This window comes from Drosophila simulans, chromosome 3R (assembly GCF_016746395.2).
Source record: "Drosophila simulans strain w501 chromosome 3R, Prin_Dsim_3.1, whole genome shotgun sequence".
In the NCBI taxonomy this organism is placed as follows: domain Eukaryota; kingdom Metazoa; phylum Arthropoda; class Insecta; order Diptera; family Drosophilidae; genus Drosophila; species Drosophila simulans.
Window position 1 is genome coordinate 20,998,394 of NC_052523.2, and position 16,286 is coordinate 21,014,679.

The window sequence follows — 16,286 nt, forward strand, 5'->3', positions numbered from 1 at the left end:
GGAAATTCTTTTCGGTTCTTTTGGGGTCAGGTTCAGGCTGTTAGAAAGGCATTTCCTCATTGGTCTTTAGTACGTATGATTAGTCACTCAATTCAATTATGTAAAAGCATGGCCAAAAAAGCTAAACAAACAAACAAACTACAATATAAAGCCTGCTGCGAAAGGTGAATGAAACTTAATGAATGCCAGCAACAACAATAAACAGGTGAGTCGCTGCATTGCTTAGTGATTTTCACTTGCTGCCGCTGCTGACGTTTGTTGTTGTTTTTGTTGTTATTGTTGTTGCGAGCGTGCCTGTGGAATTCGCAAATTGTTATGAGTAAAACTACAACAAAAACAAACCTCCACCGAAAGAGAAATAAGACAAAAATAAAGAAATACATACAAAGACGACGTAAAGATTACACAAGCGCAGCGTCGTCAATTTGAGAGCGGGTGAGAGGGGGCTGTGTGGGGGATGGTGGATGGGGAGAGTGAAGGGGCATTAGAAACAACACAACAACACTCCTCGCTGCAATCAAGAAAGCTCTCCCAAAAGCAGCGACTGCGACTGCGGCACAGGCAGAAGCAGAAGCAGCGGCTGCACAGAGAGAGCCACGATCAGCTGCAGACGGTACACTGCGAAAAACTCTAGAAATCTGCATTGCCTGAACTTTTATAATTAATATTCGTAAATTTAGAAGACTTTATCATTAGCTCCATTGGGAAAGTATGATTGCCCAAGCTCAGAAAACCAGAAATCCAGCTATAGGACGCCAAAAAGTATGCTTTATAAACTCAAACATATTCAAAATTCTTTTAACAACATCAGTACATTTTACATATATATATTTGGAACCTCCCTCCAATGGATCCTGTTACTAAAAATCCACACACATATGCTGGACTTTTATCTCTCTTTTTTCGGTGTAGAGAAATTTATCATTTCACTGCAGCACAGCCGCTGCAACAGCGACGTCGACAGCAAGCTCTCGCTGTTTCAACAGCTGCTGATCGCGGTGCTCTCTTGTTTTGACAGCTCTCTCTCTGCTCATCGCTGCCGGCGTCGACGCTGGCACCGCTGCCGCTGCCTCTGCCGAGCGAGGCCTGGCCACAAAAACAACACCACAGCTTTTCGAAATTAGTTCTAGTGAGTCTGTGAAAGTGTGAGCGACTGTGAGGCGCGATCAATTGGCAAACAACCGCAAGCGGATCAACTGCTCCACACGCCACGCCACGCCGAAAATCGCCCAATAAATATATATAAAAGCGGACTAGCCACCAACAACAAAAATATCCACATCACGTGCAACATGTCGCATCAGTGCAGCTGCGGTCGCGACCTCAACAACAACTACGTCTCGTACACGAACGCCTACGCCAATGCGAATGCATCTCTGGACCGCGAGGCGGCCACCAGCGGCAAGTCCGGCGGTCCGCCCCGCGCCCAGCTGACGGCCAAGGTGATGTTCGGCACGGTGGGCGCCATCAAGGAGCTGCGCGACAAGGAGCAGCAACAGCAGCAGCAGCGGCAGGCGGCACGAGCGGGCGAGAGGCGCAACTGAGAGGCAGCGCGAGGACGGGGGCAGGGCGGGACGGGGCGGGACGAACGGTCGCTGGAGCGGTCGAGTGCTGTGCTGTGGGTTGTCGGCGGGGGATCTCTGGCTGATCGGAGGAAGGATAACACGGAGATTTGGATTTGGATATGACACAAAGAGTTCGCGCCACTTCAAGGATCTATAGAATTCGAGTTCAGTGTGATCGCAAAGAATTCGCGTAGTTCCCAAGATTCCAATGGGTAATCCAAATAGTTCGATTCGTATGACCCGAATGGGTGATCCCCGGATCACGTTAGAGGCTTCAAAGTGTTGGCAGGGGACAGGGCAATCTGTGTTTACGACATTCCTTCTCAACAATAACTATCCAAAAAAAAAAACAGAAAACAACAAAAAAAGTAAAAACCAGTACATCACATATTTATACACACAATTTTTTTTTGTCTGCCACACTATCTCTAACTCTCTCCATCTCCTGTAAGCTTCAGCAGAACTCAATGAATCAATGTAAATTGTTTATTGCATATATATTTATATACATATACACACACAACATAGTGCAATACTTTAGCTATACACGAAACACAAAAAACACACGCCTAGCTGTAAGTTTGTTTTATTTTGTAAGTGCACACGCATACACACTCACTCATCTTACAATGTTGTTTAAATTTGTTTTGTTGTTCACGAGCCCCGCGATTTTTGGGCTGCGAGCGAGTAGTCTGGATGCTTCCAGATAACTCCAGGTGCCTCCAGGTGCAGCTCAAAACGCAGGGCACGTAGCCCACACACTACACACACCCCCACACCATGTAAACCATATAAACATAACTATGCCTATGCGTAATATTTAATCTTTAATACCATCTATACTATTGTTACTACTCTAATAATCATATTGTATGTGCCGCACGAGGAGAGGAAACTCAAAAGTGTGCCCCCAAATGGGTGGATGGTGTTTGCTCAAGTGATTCGTACTAAAATGGCAGCGGAATGCGATTAATCGCAGGGTGAAGTGCTGTAAGTGGCGAATGTTGCGAAAGAGAGAATTTAGTTTAGAGAGCGGAGCATCTACAATATATTTATTATACCTATGAAATAATATTAAACTGTATGTCTACTTGTACATCTATTTATAGAGCTAATCCCAACAAAGGCGAATAAAAATCGAACTTTTAATAAAAACTGAAAATGGAAGAAACTTTTCGACTGCCGCGATTTCAATTACCCCGACAATGGACTGTAGATTGTCGAGTGGGGGCGGGTTTTTGGGGGCAAACCCTTTTCTTCTGCCGGTCGTCTGCGTGTGAAAGTAAGAAATAAGAGGGGCAGCAAAAAAAAAAATACACAACATTCAAATAAATTATAAATTACAATGGGTAGCAAGGGGGAAACGTAAAATATGCGAAACGAAAGCGAACTCTACGGCCAGAAGGCAGCGCTAAAGGCAACCTCGTGTATTATTTTATTATTCCAGCGATTCTTTTCGTATTCTGCCGCCGTCTCGCACTCTTTATCGCCCTCTCTTCTAATTACGAAGCACTCCGGGTCCGCCTGTCTCTGTGTGCGTGAGCGGACCACACACTCACACCACCACTCACACACATACTCGCACTGGCACTCGCCGCTTCTTACGCTCGTAACAGTGACCCAGTCTCGAGCTTGTGGCTCCCAAAGAGCCGCTGCTGTCGTCATCGCCGCTGGGACAGCAGTTCCATTCCGATTCCACTTAACGCCCACGCCGCCCCCTCACCACGCCTCCCCCTTTGGGGACTCAAAGTCAGAGCTTTTGGGGTTTTTTATGCACACACTTTCGCAGGGTGCTAGACAGTTCCAAACCCTGAAAGCCAATACATATTTACAGGCTATTATAAAACTTTTTTGTTTTTCCGAGAATTTTGATATTCAATTGGCAATTTATAATATAATAGTTTGATTTGCGGTATCTGATAACGAATATATATTTTATTATACATTCTTGTATTCCAAACTCACTTTAAATCCATCGAAATTATGTTCTCTTCTCTTCCATTGAAATATAAACTAAAGAAAGGGTATCTGTCATTCGGCTTTTTGTACTCCCTCTCTCGTTTCCATTCTTATCCCCCATTTTGGAGGGCGCTCACAGTTCAATTGAATCCAATTGACCAAGTGCGTGGCTCTTGTCAAGCAAATACATTTGCTTACGTATACTTAATTTACGTGGCGTATACGTAATGCAACGCCCACCAATGCACCGCTCCACCGTCGGATGTGGATTACTAGCCAGTCGGATTGGGAATGGGTAATGGGGAATGCTAATTGAGCCCATTTAGAGTGCTCTCCTCTGCATTATAGTTTACCTTTGACTCTGTCTACGGGCAAATTGCTGCAGCTGCGGCGCAGTTGATGATCCAACTCTACGGTTTAGCCCGATTCTCAGCCGATTTCATCACCGATTTCGATCTGATAACATTACGTGTAAGTGCAGCTAAAAGCACTCGAGAAGTGGCGAGAATCCGGGGATTAGTCAAAAGTGTGGGGGAATTTTAAGCTCGTGAGTAAGCGGTTTGAAATCTCGGGATCTTGGTAGTTCAATAGTATTACCCCAACCTATTTGAAATTACTGTATGTTTCTGGCTATAACTATCAGTAATAAATTGTTGGCTGGTTTTAGGAAGACATATATTATTTGAAGTATTCACTGTTTTTGAATTTTCTTTCCGGGAAGTACATATAAGAATTGAAAATGCGTGTTTATTTCTATGCCCACGCAAATGGAAATTCCCTCTAATTTGAGTTACGCCCGCATACAAGTTCGAAAATATTGAAAACATCTGAGTGTGCTCAAGAATTTGAAATATTTGTGAAGTTTCTTTCTTTTTACTTTGAATTTACTAGATCTTAACATAGAGCTTTGCTATCATACCTAGTTCATTGGTATTTATGCCATACATCACCCAGATCCCCTAGTGCACTCGACTCCCGACGACCAACGATGTCAAAACTCTTTGCCAGCGGCACTATTTCCATACCCACTTCTATTTTAAGACATTTTGCATTGCTGATGTCATTTGTTTTCTATGCATATTCTGCGTTTATTTTCGCTGGGTTCCGTTCGGTCCAGTCCATAGGTATAAGTATAGTTTGCTCGATTTCCATCTTGGGGCCGGGAGCTATAGCTATAGCGATTGTTATTGTTATTGTTGTCACATGCTGGGGCTGATACATCACATCTTAATTCGCGAGGTGCAATTTTTACGGCTGACCCGTGTGATCCCGACGTGGCTAAGAGTAAAAGCCACCTCTTGCCCGCCGGTAACAACATTTCTTTGTTGATTATTCTTTTTTTTTTTACTTCTCGAGTGTGCTTCGGCTTCCTGCTCTTTCGCTCTGCCTGACTTTTTCACTTTTTCTTGCATGCGCTTGTGGCAAGAACTTTCTCTTCTAATTGAAAGCAGTTCGATGGCGGCGGGCGATAAGCCGGCGGAGCGGTCCGTAAAAAGGGGCAGCGGTCCGCTGAGCAAAGCATCCAGCTGGGCGTCTTTTGATGAACCGGCTGGGATGGATGTGGAGCTGGTTGGACGGTTGGTCGGTTGGTCGGGTGACCAGTGGATCCAGATGAATGGCGATCGGATCGCATAGTGAGACATTTCTTATATTTCTGCTTTAATGGGAACTTTATGCAGCCGCAAGGCATTTTATCTCTCTCGCTTCGATTTGAATACGGAAAGAGGCGACGGCGATAAGCGCCAGCAAGTTGAAAATAAATAATAAATATTTAAGAGTAGGAGCGGGGTGTTGAGGCTGGAAAAAAGCTGGAAAAAAAACAACAGCTACTACTCGGGCGGGCAGTGAATGAAAGCCAACGGAGAACTGGTCGCTTGCCTGGAAGACTCTTTTTTTCGAGTTGACGTTGGTGCTTTTTTATCTCAAAGTGGGTTTTTTTAGTTTTTTTTTCATTTTGGTGAAGCTGTGGCATGTCTCGGGCTTTGCGGCTCGGCATCTTTGCTTCTTTGGCTTCTAATGGCAGCCGTGAGGTGAGAATCGATTTAGTTCGGTTTACGACGATCCCAGATACAAACGCGAAAAAGTTTTCGTTTCGGTGTGTGTTGTGCGGCGGACTTGCGACTTCCTAGATCTTTGCCAGGAGTCGCCTCCAGGAAAATAAGTCACAGATCAACTACCAAATCGTAGAACCAGCAGTGAAAGTTACCGGCTAATTGCGGCAGGTGTTAATCACGGCAATTACGAACTACAAATTGCGCACACCGCACTTGGGGTAAATCAATTTCCGTTTTTGCGCAAAAGATCATCCAACAAATTGATTATTATTAATGGCCGGGGTGCCACAGTTGGCTAAGTGAGCGTTACAGCCAAGTTACCAGCCAAAGCCGGTGGTCTGTTAAATTTCACTAGGCCCGCGATTTCCTGGCGGCTATTATTATATTATAAATTATATGTAGGTGGCTTTGGAGGCGCGGACCCTTGAACGAGGAAGAGAAAAACGGACTTATGCAAGCCCAAAGACTTCAGACTAATTGCATAATTTTTGGAAAATCAAATGCGGTGTTCATGTGCCAGTGCTTGGATATAAACTCTACAACAATATATGTAGATAGCATAAATCTAGCTTTACTATTGCAGATCTATGCACTTGTGGTGCCAAGTAGCATAGAGTCCATTGGGCACCATCCCACTCTTTTGAATACTCCTCCATCTGGTCAGTACATTAAAAAACTGATTGGACAGTGCACAAATTGTTGGTAGTGAGCAGTTACCGGCCATAAAATAAAATACCTATTGCATATAGACCACTGGCAATCTTGACGCCTGTTATGCGGTCATTGAAGCATATAAAGTACTCCGCATTGCAGCCAAATAAGTAAAGTAATCAAATTAAACAACAGAATAGCCAGACAATAAAATAACATAAATAGAGTTATTAACTTTTAATGCGTTATTTGGTAAAAATGAATGAGAATTTAAAGCTTTTCGTGGCCTTCGCTTATTTAAATACACAGCTGTTAAAAAATACTTTTTTTTCGTTTCAAAATTTGGCACCACATAAAATAATTTTAAAACCCAATTAACTCAATCAACTGTCGACTAAAAAGCGTATTCAAATAAATACCATCTCGAAAATCACTCGGCCAAAACAAAATGAAATAAACAAAACTGCACAAAAAGTGAACTGCAGCAAAAAGCGCAGGAAAAAGAGAATAAAACGGTTAGGCGATAATAAGTTGCAGTTGAAGTGCATTTTTTTATTATTGTAATTAGCTGTGGGCAGCTTAAAAAGTCGAAATTAAATAATAGCAAGCTTTTCGCTGTTATTTATTACTTTTTCGCTGTTATACTCGTTAGTTGTTGCCTTTGCTTATGTAATCGCATCGCTGAAATCGAAAAAAGATATTGATATTGATATTGGCGACCCAAAGCCACGTAACTTTATTGATAATTATGCTTAATTGACCCCTTATCGAGCTTAAGTATTTATTTTTGCAACCCTTTGCCCTTGGGGCAGATTATACGATTTGCGGTTTTGACATAATATTTATATTATTTATTTAACATAATATTATGTGTTTGAAAAATATTTAAGAAGAGTACTACCCATCTAGTTAATTTTGAATATTTTTAAAAATGAAAATCCTTGGAGCCTACAATCTAACTTAAGAATACGTATGACTTATGTGCCCCAAGTCCAATGACAACATGCTGCTCCTCCTTGGAGCACAAGATTCCTTGTGCCACCTCTTCTCCCACTGAACTTGACAGCGAATAAACCATTCCAGAAGTCGCCGCTGGAATGTTGCAGCCATCACTTCTGGTGGCGTTGCTGCTCCTGCTGGTGCACTTGGAGAATGCCAGCGGCAAGCCGCCCACCAAGGAGCTGCCTCGTCCGCTGATCCCGCTGCACTACCAGGACCAGGAGGAGGAGCTGCAGCCGGAACTGGAGGCGAAGGCGACATTCCAGAGCACGCGGAATGGACGCTCGCGACGTCCCACTTTGATGGATGTGGCCTTGCAGCAGAGTGTGCGACAGGGTCTCGATGCCATGACCGAGCTGTACGGTCGGATTCAGCCGGAGATGCTGCGCAATGGTGGGTACTTCTTCTCCAGTGCCACTTGTGCCTAACCTTGAATCAACTCCTCGAATTCCCCGGAAGGCCAAACCCTGCAGGACAACCATCCGGCCGCGATGCTGTCCCGCTTCAATGCCCCCACCATGGACTCGGAACGCCGGGAGATGGCCGCCTATGCCACCATCGCCGCAGCCAAGGCCTTCCGCAAAAAGTAAGTTCCACGTACTTGTGGGTGGGTGTGGGCTGGATACGTGGATTGTGGCGGGTCATAAGTTCATCAGCCGCAAATATGTGGCTATGACATATGAAAAAAGTTATTGGCAAAGCCAATGCGCGTGATTAAAAACCAAAGTGGACTCGAGGGTGGGTCAAGTAGTTGGGGTCATTAAGGTCAACTTATTATACTATATGAATAATCTAAATAATGTAGTTCTTGTGAAGTACATTTTTGTATTTATGTTAGCTACATCATTTTTACAAGCCTTCTTATTAAAAAGTTTAGCGTATAAACTTTATTTTTTTGTAATATTTTATTATCTTAAAAACCACTCCAAACAAGGCGAAGAAACAATGAACGAGATTTCTTATTCTTTGAATATAGTTATCTTCAAATGTTATGTAGCGAATATTGATTGATTGCTGTGCAGAGTGATTCGTGGAAAAATGCTTAACCAACTTTTCTAACAAAAAATCAAAGCACCCCTCGCCCCCCGATCGACCGCAATAAGTGGGCATGGCCACTCTCGAGTTTGTGACCCCGGGCAATCTAATGCAAAAATATCCAAGACTTTGTGTGCAACAAAAAATGTTGGTGAAGACAAAAGGCAGAAAAGTAAGCAATATTTGTTGAGTTGAGGACCCCCGCCCCGCCGCCCGAGTGCCCCTGCCTCACCTCCCAAGTGCCCACAATTACCACCGGCAACTTTCTCGCTTGATTAACGAGTTCTACGGCATCCATGGCAGCAGCTCCACAGCCGGCAGAGCTAATGAGTCGGGGCTGGGGATCCGAATGGCCTGGAAGTTGGCTGAAGTGGAAGTGGACACCCCGGTGCCGTCCAGTGCCCCCTTGCAAATACCGAATCGTAGCCAAAAGCGATGGGAGTCCAACTGCGATTGCTCATGACTAAGAGTCAACTTTCACTTTGACATTGAAATGCCGCATAATTGGCAGACAAGAGCAAGACACCAAAGCCGAATCCAATTTTAATTCCGATCCAAAATCAAAATCCAATACCATATCGGTCCGTATTAAGTGCAGAGCAAGAAAACTCACTGCCCAAATTAACAGATTTTTTTTTTGTATTAAGCTTAAAGTAACAATCTCCTAATAATCTATAGATATTTAAAAAGTTATCCAAGGTAAACGAAACTATGATATAATTTCTAGCATACTTTTAGACAGCTTTCCAAGTGATTGAAAAGGTATTGAGATTTTTCCGAATATTTAGCTGAGAATCCGATTTTTTCGCCTGTGTATTCATTTTTCGAATGCTGTTTTAGGATGGGTGAATGTAAATAAAGGCGGTCCGGGTTAAACGACCTCTTTTAGCCGGGCAGCGGAAATGGCAGACGCCAGCATCTCCGACTCCAGCTACATTTTCATTTCCATCTCCGTTTCCAACGACGATTGCTTGCAGTTTTTCCAGTTTTACCGCTGGCAGCATTTTCACTTTTCACAATCCGTGAAAATCCATGCGATTTTCCGCACACACACACAAGCAAACACAGAAAAGCGCGTCGGGCCGAGAACTTTCACCTGGGGCAGCCGAAAAGGCAATTTACTCAGGTGATTTCGACTCAGGTGCAATGAGCTCTGACCGCGTCGAATGCAAAGCCGAATGTGCCCGAAATCGCATTTATGTAATTGCAATCAATGGAGCGACAAGGCGACACGAGACGACATCGTCTCCAGAAACAGACAATTGCCAGACAAAAGATGCTGATGATGATGTTGGCCATTAATGGAAAATGCCTTTTGCTCCACTCCGATGTCCACAATCAAATTACGAAATGGCCAACATGTTTGGTTTAATTAAATATCAACAAAAAACCGTCCATCGACCGACGACCGAAACTGATGATCGCTGCCGATGGGGCTCGTTAATGGTGCCAAAAGCAGCATTTAGCCAAATTAGAAGCCAAAGAAAGCGACAGCGTTAGAAAAATATCGCAGAGTGTGTGCATACATGGCGTATACACATAACCGCCTGGCACATCTGGCTAGCATCAGATTTGGCATTCGCAATTTGATTACATCAATACGACAATACTGATACAACAATACAAATAAGAAACAGGGAAAGGCAAAGCTTCAGCTGCTGCGACGTCGACTGAGGCAGCGGCGGTACAACTGATACTGCTGGCGATGAAAAGACAAAAAACAAAAAAACACAACGAAAACTGAAACACAAACAACAGGCGACTTTCGTTTTCTACCAGCCAATTCGGCCTCAAGCTTCGCGAAGATATACGAAAGTTTAAGTTTTGTATTGTGCTTTTTTACTGCTCTTTCAGGGGGCAATGAACGCAGCGAAAGATACAAAAAAATAATGTATAATGAAAACCCAAGTTGCGGCTGCGCTTTGCGTAGAGATTGCGTATACGCCGCGTGAACCCAAGGCAAAGGGCGCTTGCGCCTTTAATGGGCTTTTCTTCGAATAAAACACCGCTTAATACGAAAATTGTGCACAGCAATGACAGGCGAACAATGCGCACTAAAGCCTGGGAAAAAATATGCTTTTCCACTTTCACCTGCTGACAAGCGGGAAAACTGGAAAAACGTGCCGAAACGATTATACACTTGCGCATCCATCCCCTGGGCGATCATCGAAAATGGCATTCAATCATGGCTAATTAACGTGGATGGATGTTCGTGTGTGGAAAAGTGAAAATCCTAGAAGATTGATCGAAAGATCGCAGGAAATTATATGGCCGACAGGAAGTCGAGTTGGCCAGCACATGTGATCTAGCAAAAGGAGAAAGTAGAAATGGCGCGTTTTCAACTAAGTTCAATTGGTGGGAAGCTCAGAAATGTTAAATTGCTTTAATTTGCTTAAAAACTGCTTAATTAATATGTATAATACAAGTATTACTTTGAATAGGTTTTAGGAACTTACTTTTACAAATAATTCAATTTTACACCAACTTAACTAAACATTTGTCACATGCACTAAATTCGAAGAGTTATTATAAATTTTTAACTTGTATGAACGTATGTATTTTAGAATAAATTCAGAATGAAAAAATATTTGTACAAGTTTGGAAAGCTTTTAGGAAATTCCCTTTTTCTAAACGCCATAAAGTTAGTCACGTTTTAAAAGTAATGCCAGAAACAATTAATCATATAACAGAGATCCCATATCACACACTTTTGCTTGGTTATCAACACGCATTATAACCATAAAACCCCAGAGCGAGTGTGTTCCATGACCCAGTGATTATACCCCTCGGGACTGAAACGAAATGGAAACTGACGAAAAAAGAGTTGCTAATAAACGCGGCAAATGGAAAGCAAAAGCGGTTAAATTAAAGCCAACGGCTGCTCACCGATTTCTTGTGCGTTTTTCCAACGGTAGTGGTCTTATAATTCGCTGGTGGATCCCAGTTGGAGTCACCGAGCCGCCGAGTGGCGAACTCGTTTCCACCATCCAACATCCACGCAGTCGAGCGTTTTATAAATAGAAGCCAGCGGCTCGAGCAGTCGGCACTCGATCACGAAATTTGAGCGCAGCCATGTCGTGTGCTCCTCACCTGGTGGCGGGATGATGGTGCCGGCAGGTCCTGGCACCGTCATCCCACTGCCCACTGACTCCGTCTGCATCATTCGCCTCGATCTCTTTACTCGACAGCTTCCAGCACATCGATGAGCTGGCCCGCCAGTCGCACACGCAGCGAATCTCGCTGCGCCGGACCGCCTTGGAGGGACTCTGTCCGCCGCGGGATCCGCCGCCCTGCATGCCCGCCTCGGAGCGGTACCGCACCCACGACGGCACCTGCAACAACAAACGCCGGCCGAGATGGGGAGCCGCCCAGATGCCCTTCAACCGCTTCCTGCCGCCGGAGTACGGCGATGGTGTGGACACGGTCCGGAGTTCCGCCGATGGCAGCACCTTGTCCTCGTCGCGATTCGTCAGCCTTCTGGTGCATGGAGCGCGGGAGGGAGACGCACCGCTCACCCTGATGATCGCGCAGTGGGGTCAGATGCTAGACCACGACATGACCTCCACGGCTCAGCCGCGGTAAGTGGAAACTATGGAATAATATGAAATGTATATTGATAACATATACGATATTTGGTATTACGACAGTTCCATCAATGGTTCCATACCCAGTTGCTGTGGCGGCAAGGACTTCCATCCCGCCTGCTTTCCCATCAAAGTGCCACTGGACGATCCTTGGCTGGCGCCGCTCAAGGTGCGCTGCCTGGAGTTCCTGCGCTCGGCTCCTGCCCAGCGACGCGACTGCGTGCTGTCCTGGCGGGAGCAGACCAACCAGGTGACCTCCTACATCGACGCCTCGCCCATTTACTCGAACAGCGCCAAGTCCTCGGACAACGCCAGAGTTTTCCGGCACGGGCTGCTCGTCTATGGGCGCGGTGATCCCGCCGAGGATGTGTGCCAACGCGGAGCGATTGCCACCAAGTGCATTCGTTCCGGAGATGGACGCAGTGGTGAGCAGCCGGGATTGCTGGCCATGCACCACGTCTGGGTGGGCGAACACAATCGGATTGCCATGGAGCTGAGCGAACTGAATCCCCACTGGAGCGACGAGAAGGTATACCAAGAAACGCGCAGGATTGTGGGCGCCATGTTCCAGCACATCACCTTCCGCGAGTTCCTGCCCGTCATTCTGGGCAGGGAGGTGGTCAAGCTCTTCGACCTGGAGCTGATGCCCTCGGGCTACTACGAACGTTATAGTTCAAAGGTCAATCCCACGGTGGCCAATGCCTTTGCGGCCGCCGCCTTCCGTTTTGGCCACTCGCTGGTCCAGAACTCCTACACCCGCTGCGATCGTCATCACAATGTGATTAATAACAGTGAGTTTGGAGCTGGATTAAGCCACTTGAGATATTTGCTATTAACTTTGGATGTCCTCTAAAAGATGTCAGCCTGCATGAGGAGTTCCAGCGAGGTGACATTGGTTCGGCGGGCTCACTGCATCGTCTTATACGCGGCTTGGCCTCGCAAAGGGCTCTGAAGAGGGATGAGTTCATCACCCCCGAGCTGACCAATCACCTGTTCCAAACACCTGGCTTTCCATTCGGCTTGGACCTGGCTGCCATCAACATCCAACGGGGCAGGGATCATGGCATTGCTCCGTATAGCGCTTGGCGAGTGCCCTGTGGTCTAAGTCCCATTCTCAGTTGGGATGACTTCGGTATGTTGTGACCAAGTTCATCTTTAAAGTGCTCACCTTCTCGTTTCCATTTCAGCCAACGTAGTGGGTCCGGAGTCCGCCAAGCGCATTGGTCACGCCTATCGCAGCGTCCACGACATCGATCTGTTTGTGGGCGGAATCGCGGAGCGTCCTGTGGTGGGTGGCCTGGTGGGTCCCACCTTCGCCTGCATCATCGCCCAGCAGTTCAGTAACTCCAGGCGGGGTGACCGCTTTTGGTACGAGAATGGTGGCTTCGAGAGCTCCTTCACGCCCGCCCAACTGCACTCTGTGCGCCGCGTTTCCTTGGCCCAAGTTCTCTGCCGCACGGTGGGTGGTGGCACCCTCCAGCCCCACATATTCATTCCAGCGGAGTTTGAGGACAATGAGAGACAGACCTGTGGTGTGGGCAGTCTAAGTCCCATCGATCTGAGTCCGTGGTTGGAGCAGGATCCCTTCCACAATCAACAGGTGCCCGAACAGGTCTTCACCATTGGGCAACCCGAGTTGGGATCGGTTCAGGTCATAAAGGAGGACAAAGCAGGCTTCTCCAACCGAGTGAAACCCATCAAGCCACAGGTGGAGGTCAGTCCCTCGTCCGTCAGCGGCTTCCATCGACCCACCAACGGAAACTCGACCAAAGTTAGTGACAAACTTGACCTGAGACGCAAGACGGTGACCAAAAAAAACAGTACCAACAACCGACAACAGACCACTAGAAAACCCGTGGGTGGTGTCAACAAAAAGCTGGACAAGTCCCCCAAAATCACTTTAAACATCAAGAGCGTAAATGTGAGAAGACCAGAGGGAACGGGACCCAAAAGAAGGGTGATCATCAACAATGTGCCCGTAGAGCTACGAAGCTCCGGAGGTAATGCCACGGCTGAGGAGACAGAACCAGGAAGTTTGACAGACGAAGACGACGAGTTTCACGAGGACGCAGACGAAGTGGTGGACATGGAGGAAGTAGTGGAAGTGAGGGCTAGCAAGGATGATCCATCAAAACTGACCCAGACGGACTTAAACCAAAACAGAAATGACTCGAAGACAACTGAAACAGAACAGACCAAAAAGAACACTTCCATTGAACCCATGGACAAGTCAACTGACGAACCGGAAACTAAAAGACGTGACGCCAGAAAGATGGAACCTCATCCAGCGGGAAAGAACGAGGACAAGACAGCAGACTCTAGACTATTGCACATCCAACGCAACCGTACCGTTACCCCAAGGGACATCCAAACCAGCTCCACCGCGAGCCTGGAACGCTCCACGCGACAGACCAAGGCACCTAAGGTTAGTAAGCCAACCAAAAGGGCCGTGGAACTGAGACAGTACCAGAACAGACCGCTCTACGAGAGACCCCAAAAGGTGGTGGTCAACGGACCGAACGCCGACCAGTACGAGATTGAGATCAACATACGACAGACGAACAAGAACCCCGCATCACGACCATCGACTTCTGACTACGCGGAATACACGACTGCCAACAAACCGTACTACAACTCGAACTACGCACCACACTACATGGACTACGCCAGTACCACGCCAATTCCATTGCCCAGCTATGGCTACCATCAACCGATTGCGGAGATCAGTAACCAGGGAGTGAGAACGAAGCCACCGACCATCATTTATCTGAACGACAACGACGACCGACGGACCACAACGCGGGCACCGAACATCTTTCAGAACTTTCTGACCTTCGCCACGAACAGTTTCAATCCCTTGGGGATTCGACGACCCATGCCCACGACTCCATCTCCGATCTCGCAGAGCCACAAGGAGCCAGCCCAGTTCGAGAACAATGTGGTTCACAGTCCGATCAGTAACTCGCACATACTGACTGGGGGTCCATCCGCCTCATACTCCCCGCGACCGCCCTCGGTGCACTCGTATCCGGTGGCCACCAGTTCCCAGATTGGCGGCCATCCCGGATCAGGGTTCCTGCATGCTTCCAGCAGCGCAGTGAGTGCGGGGCACTTTGGCAGCATCTCCGGAGTGGCCACTGCCAATGGTGCGGACAGCACTTTTAGCTTCAACATACGGCCACGTCCCAATCCGGACTTGGGTCCAGTAGTAAGCTCCTATCCAAGACCGGTTTCAAGTCAGGGCGGAGGTTCCTCTTACAGGCCCGACTACGCTCCTGCCCAGAGCGAACTGTACTATGACAGAGAACTGATCACTGACCGAAATCCCAGCCCATTTTCCGGATCAAGTTCCGCCCACAGACTACATCAACAGACATTCTACGGACGGACACCGGAACTTAAGGAAGTGGGCAACAACAGCAACGAACTGACCCATACGGAGCACAAACTGTACCTACAGGACTACGACTATGTCAGCAGAACGCTTTCCAACCTGACCACGGACGAGAGCCACCAACCTGATGACGACACCGATTACGTATACGACGAAGACATGCCCAGCAATGACCTGGACAAGACAGAGACCCGGAAGGAGACGGACCTCAACGAATTGACCACCAAGAAGTTCGACCAGGACGGCTACATGCGACCACAATTGATGCGAGACGCGACCCACAACTCGACCGGACACAACGTGAACTCACTGGACGACAACTACGTAATGCCCATGCTGGAGAACAAGACGCGGACAAGCTACGTGACCGAGGTGCCCAAGCCCATGCTGTCCACCTCCACCCGGAGTGTGACGAACAGCAAGGTGACCGTTTTTCCGGACAGCCTAGGGAAGCAGTTGGCCAACGGCATCCTTGCGGACGACACCAAGGACGACTACGTGGACGCGAATGAGCACACAGAGGCGCGGCTAAAGGCGCAGAAGCTAAAGCAACTGGCCAGTGTGGCGTTCGCACCAATTACCGTACTGACCAAACCTGACAGACCGGACAACTGGGTGATCTACAACAAGGCCAGCGAGGAGCCACCACTGCCACAACCGCCAGCCGTCAATATGGATGTGGCGCCCACAGGAGAGGTGCCCACTCCGATCAAGAACTTCAACAATGCTTGGCTAAAGCAGGATCTAAAGGCTCGGCCGGAGACTCCACCTACCAGATCGGAATCCACTAAAAAGGCGGAAGAGGTGACCACGGTGGCGGCAGCGGACAGTATCTAGAAATGCCAAATTAACCCTAGTTTGCTTATTTATTTATTTATACTTCAAAGGCAAGAATTCAATCAAACTATCTGTCAATTGTGGTTTCTTATTTCGTATATACCATGGGAAAGGAAGATCAGGCCTGCCATATATTCTTAGTTATCCTGGAGATCGTCAGCAAGTTCGCCGGGACACAGAGCTTCTTTTGGTATTCAACAGTGCCAAA

At 47.1% G+C, this 16,286-nt stretch overlaps 2 protein-coding genes across 2 annotated transcripts; both read left to right on the plus strand.

The window, feature by feature from the left end:
* Positions 1-1,103: 1,103 nt before the first annotated feature.
* On the plus strand, positions 1,104-2,727 carry LOC27206482. The gene has a single exon (XM_016177465.3). It carries the CDS (start codon positions 1,293-1,295, stop codon positions 1,542-1,544), a length of 252 nt encoding a protein of 83 aa, XP_016036134.1. The 5' UTR covers positions 1,104-1,292; the 3' UTR covers positions 1,545-2,727.
* Positions 2,728-7,312: 4,585 nt separating this feature from the next.
* LOC6729461 lies at positions 7,313-16,156 on the plus strand. The gene is made up of 6 exons (XM_016177466.2): positions 7,313-7,621; positions 7,688-7,814; positions 11,452-11,841; positions 11,911-12,638; positions 12,704-12,979; positions 13,035-16,156. Exons 1-6 carry the CDS (start codon positions 7,327-7,329, stop codon positions 16,076-16,078), a joined length of 4,860 nt encoding a protein of 1,619 aa, XP_016036135.1. The 5' UTR covers positions 7,313-7,326; the 3' UTR covers positions 16,079-16,156.
* Positions 16,157-16,286: the final 130 nt, after the last annotated feature.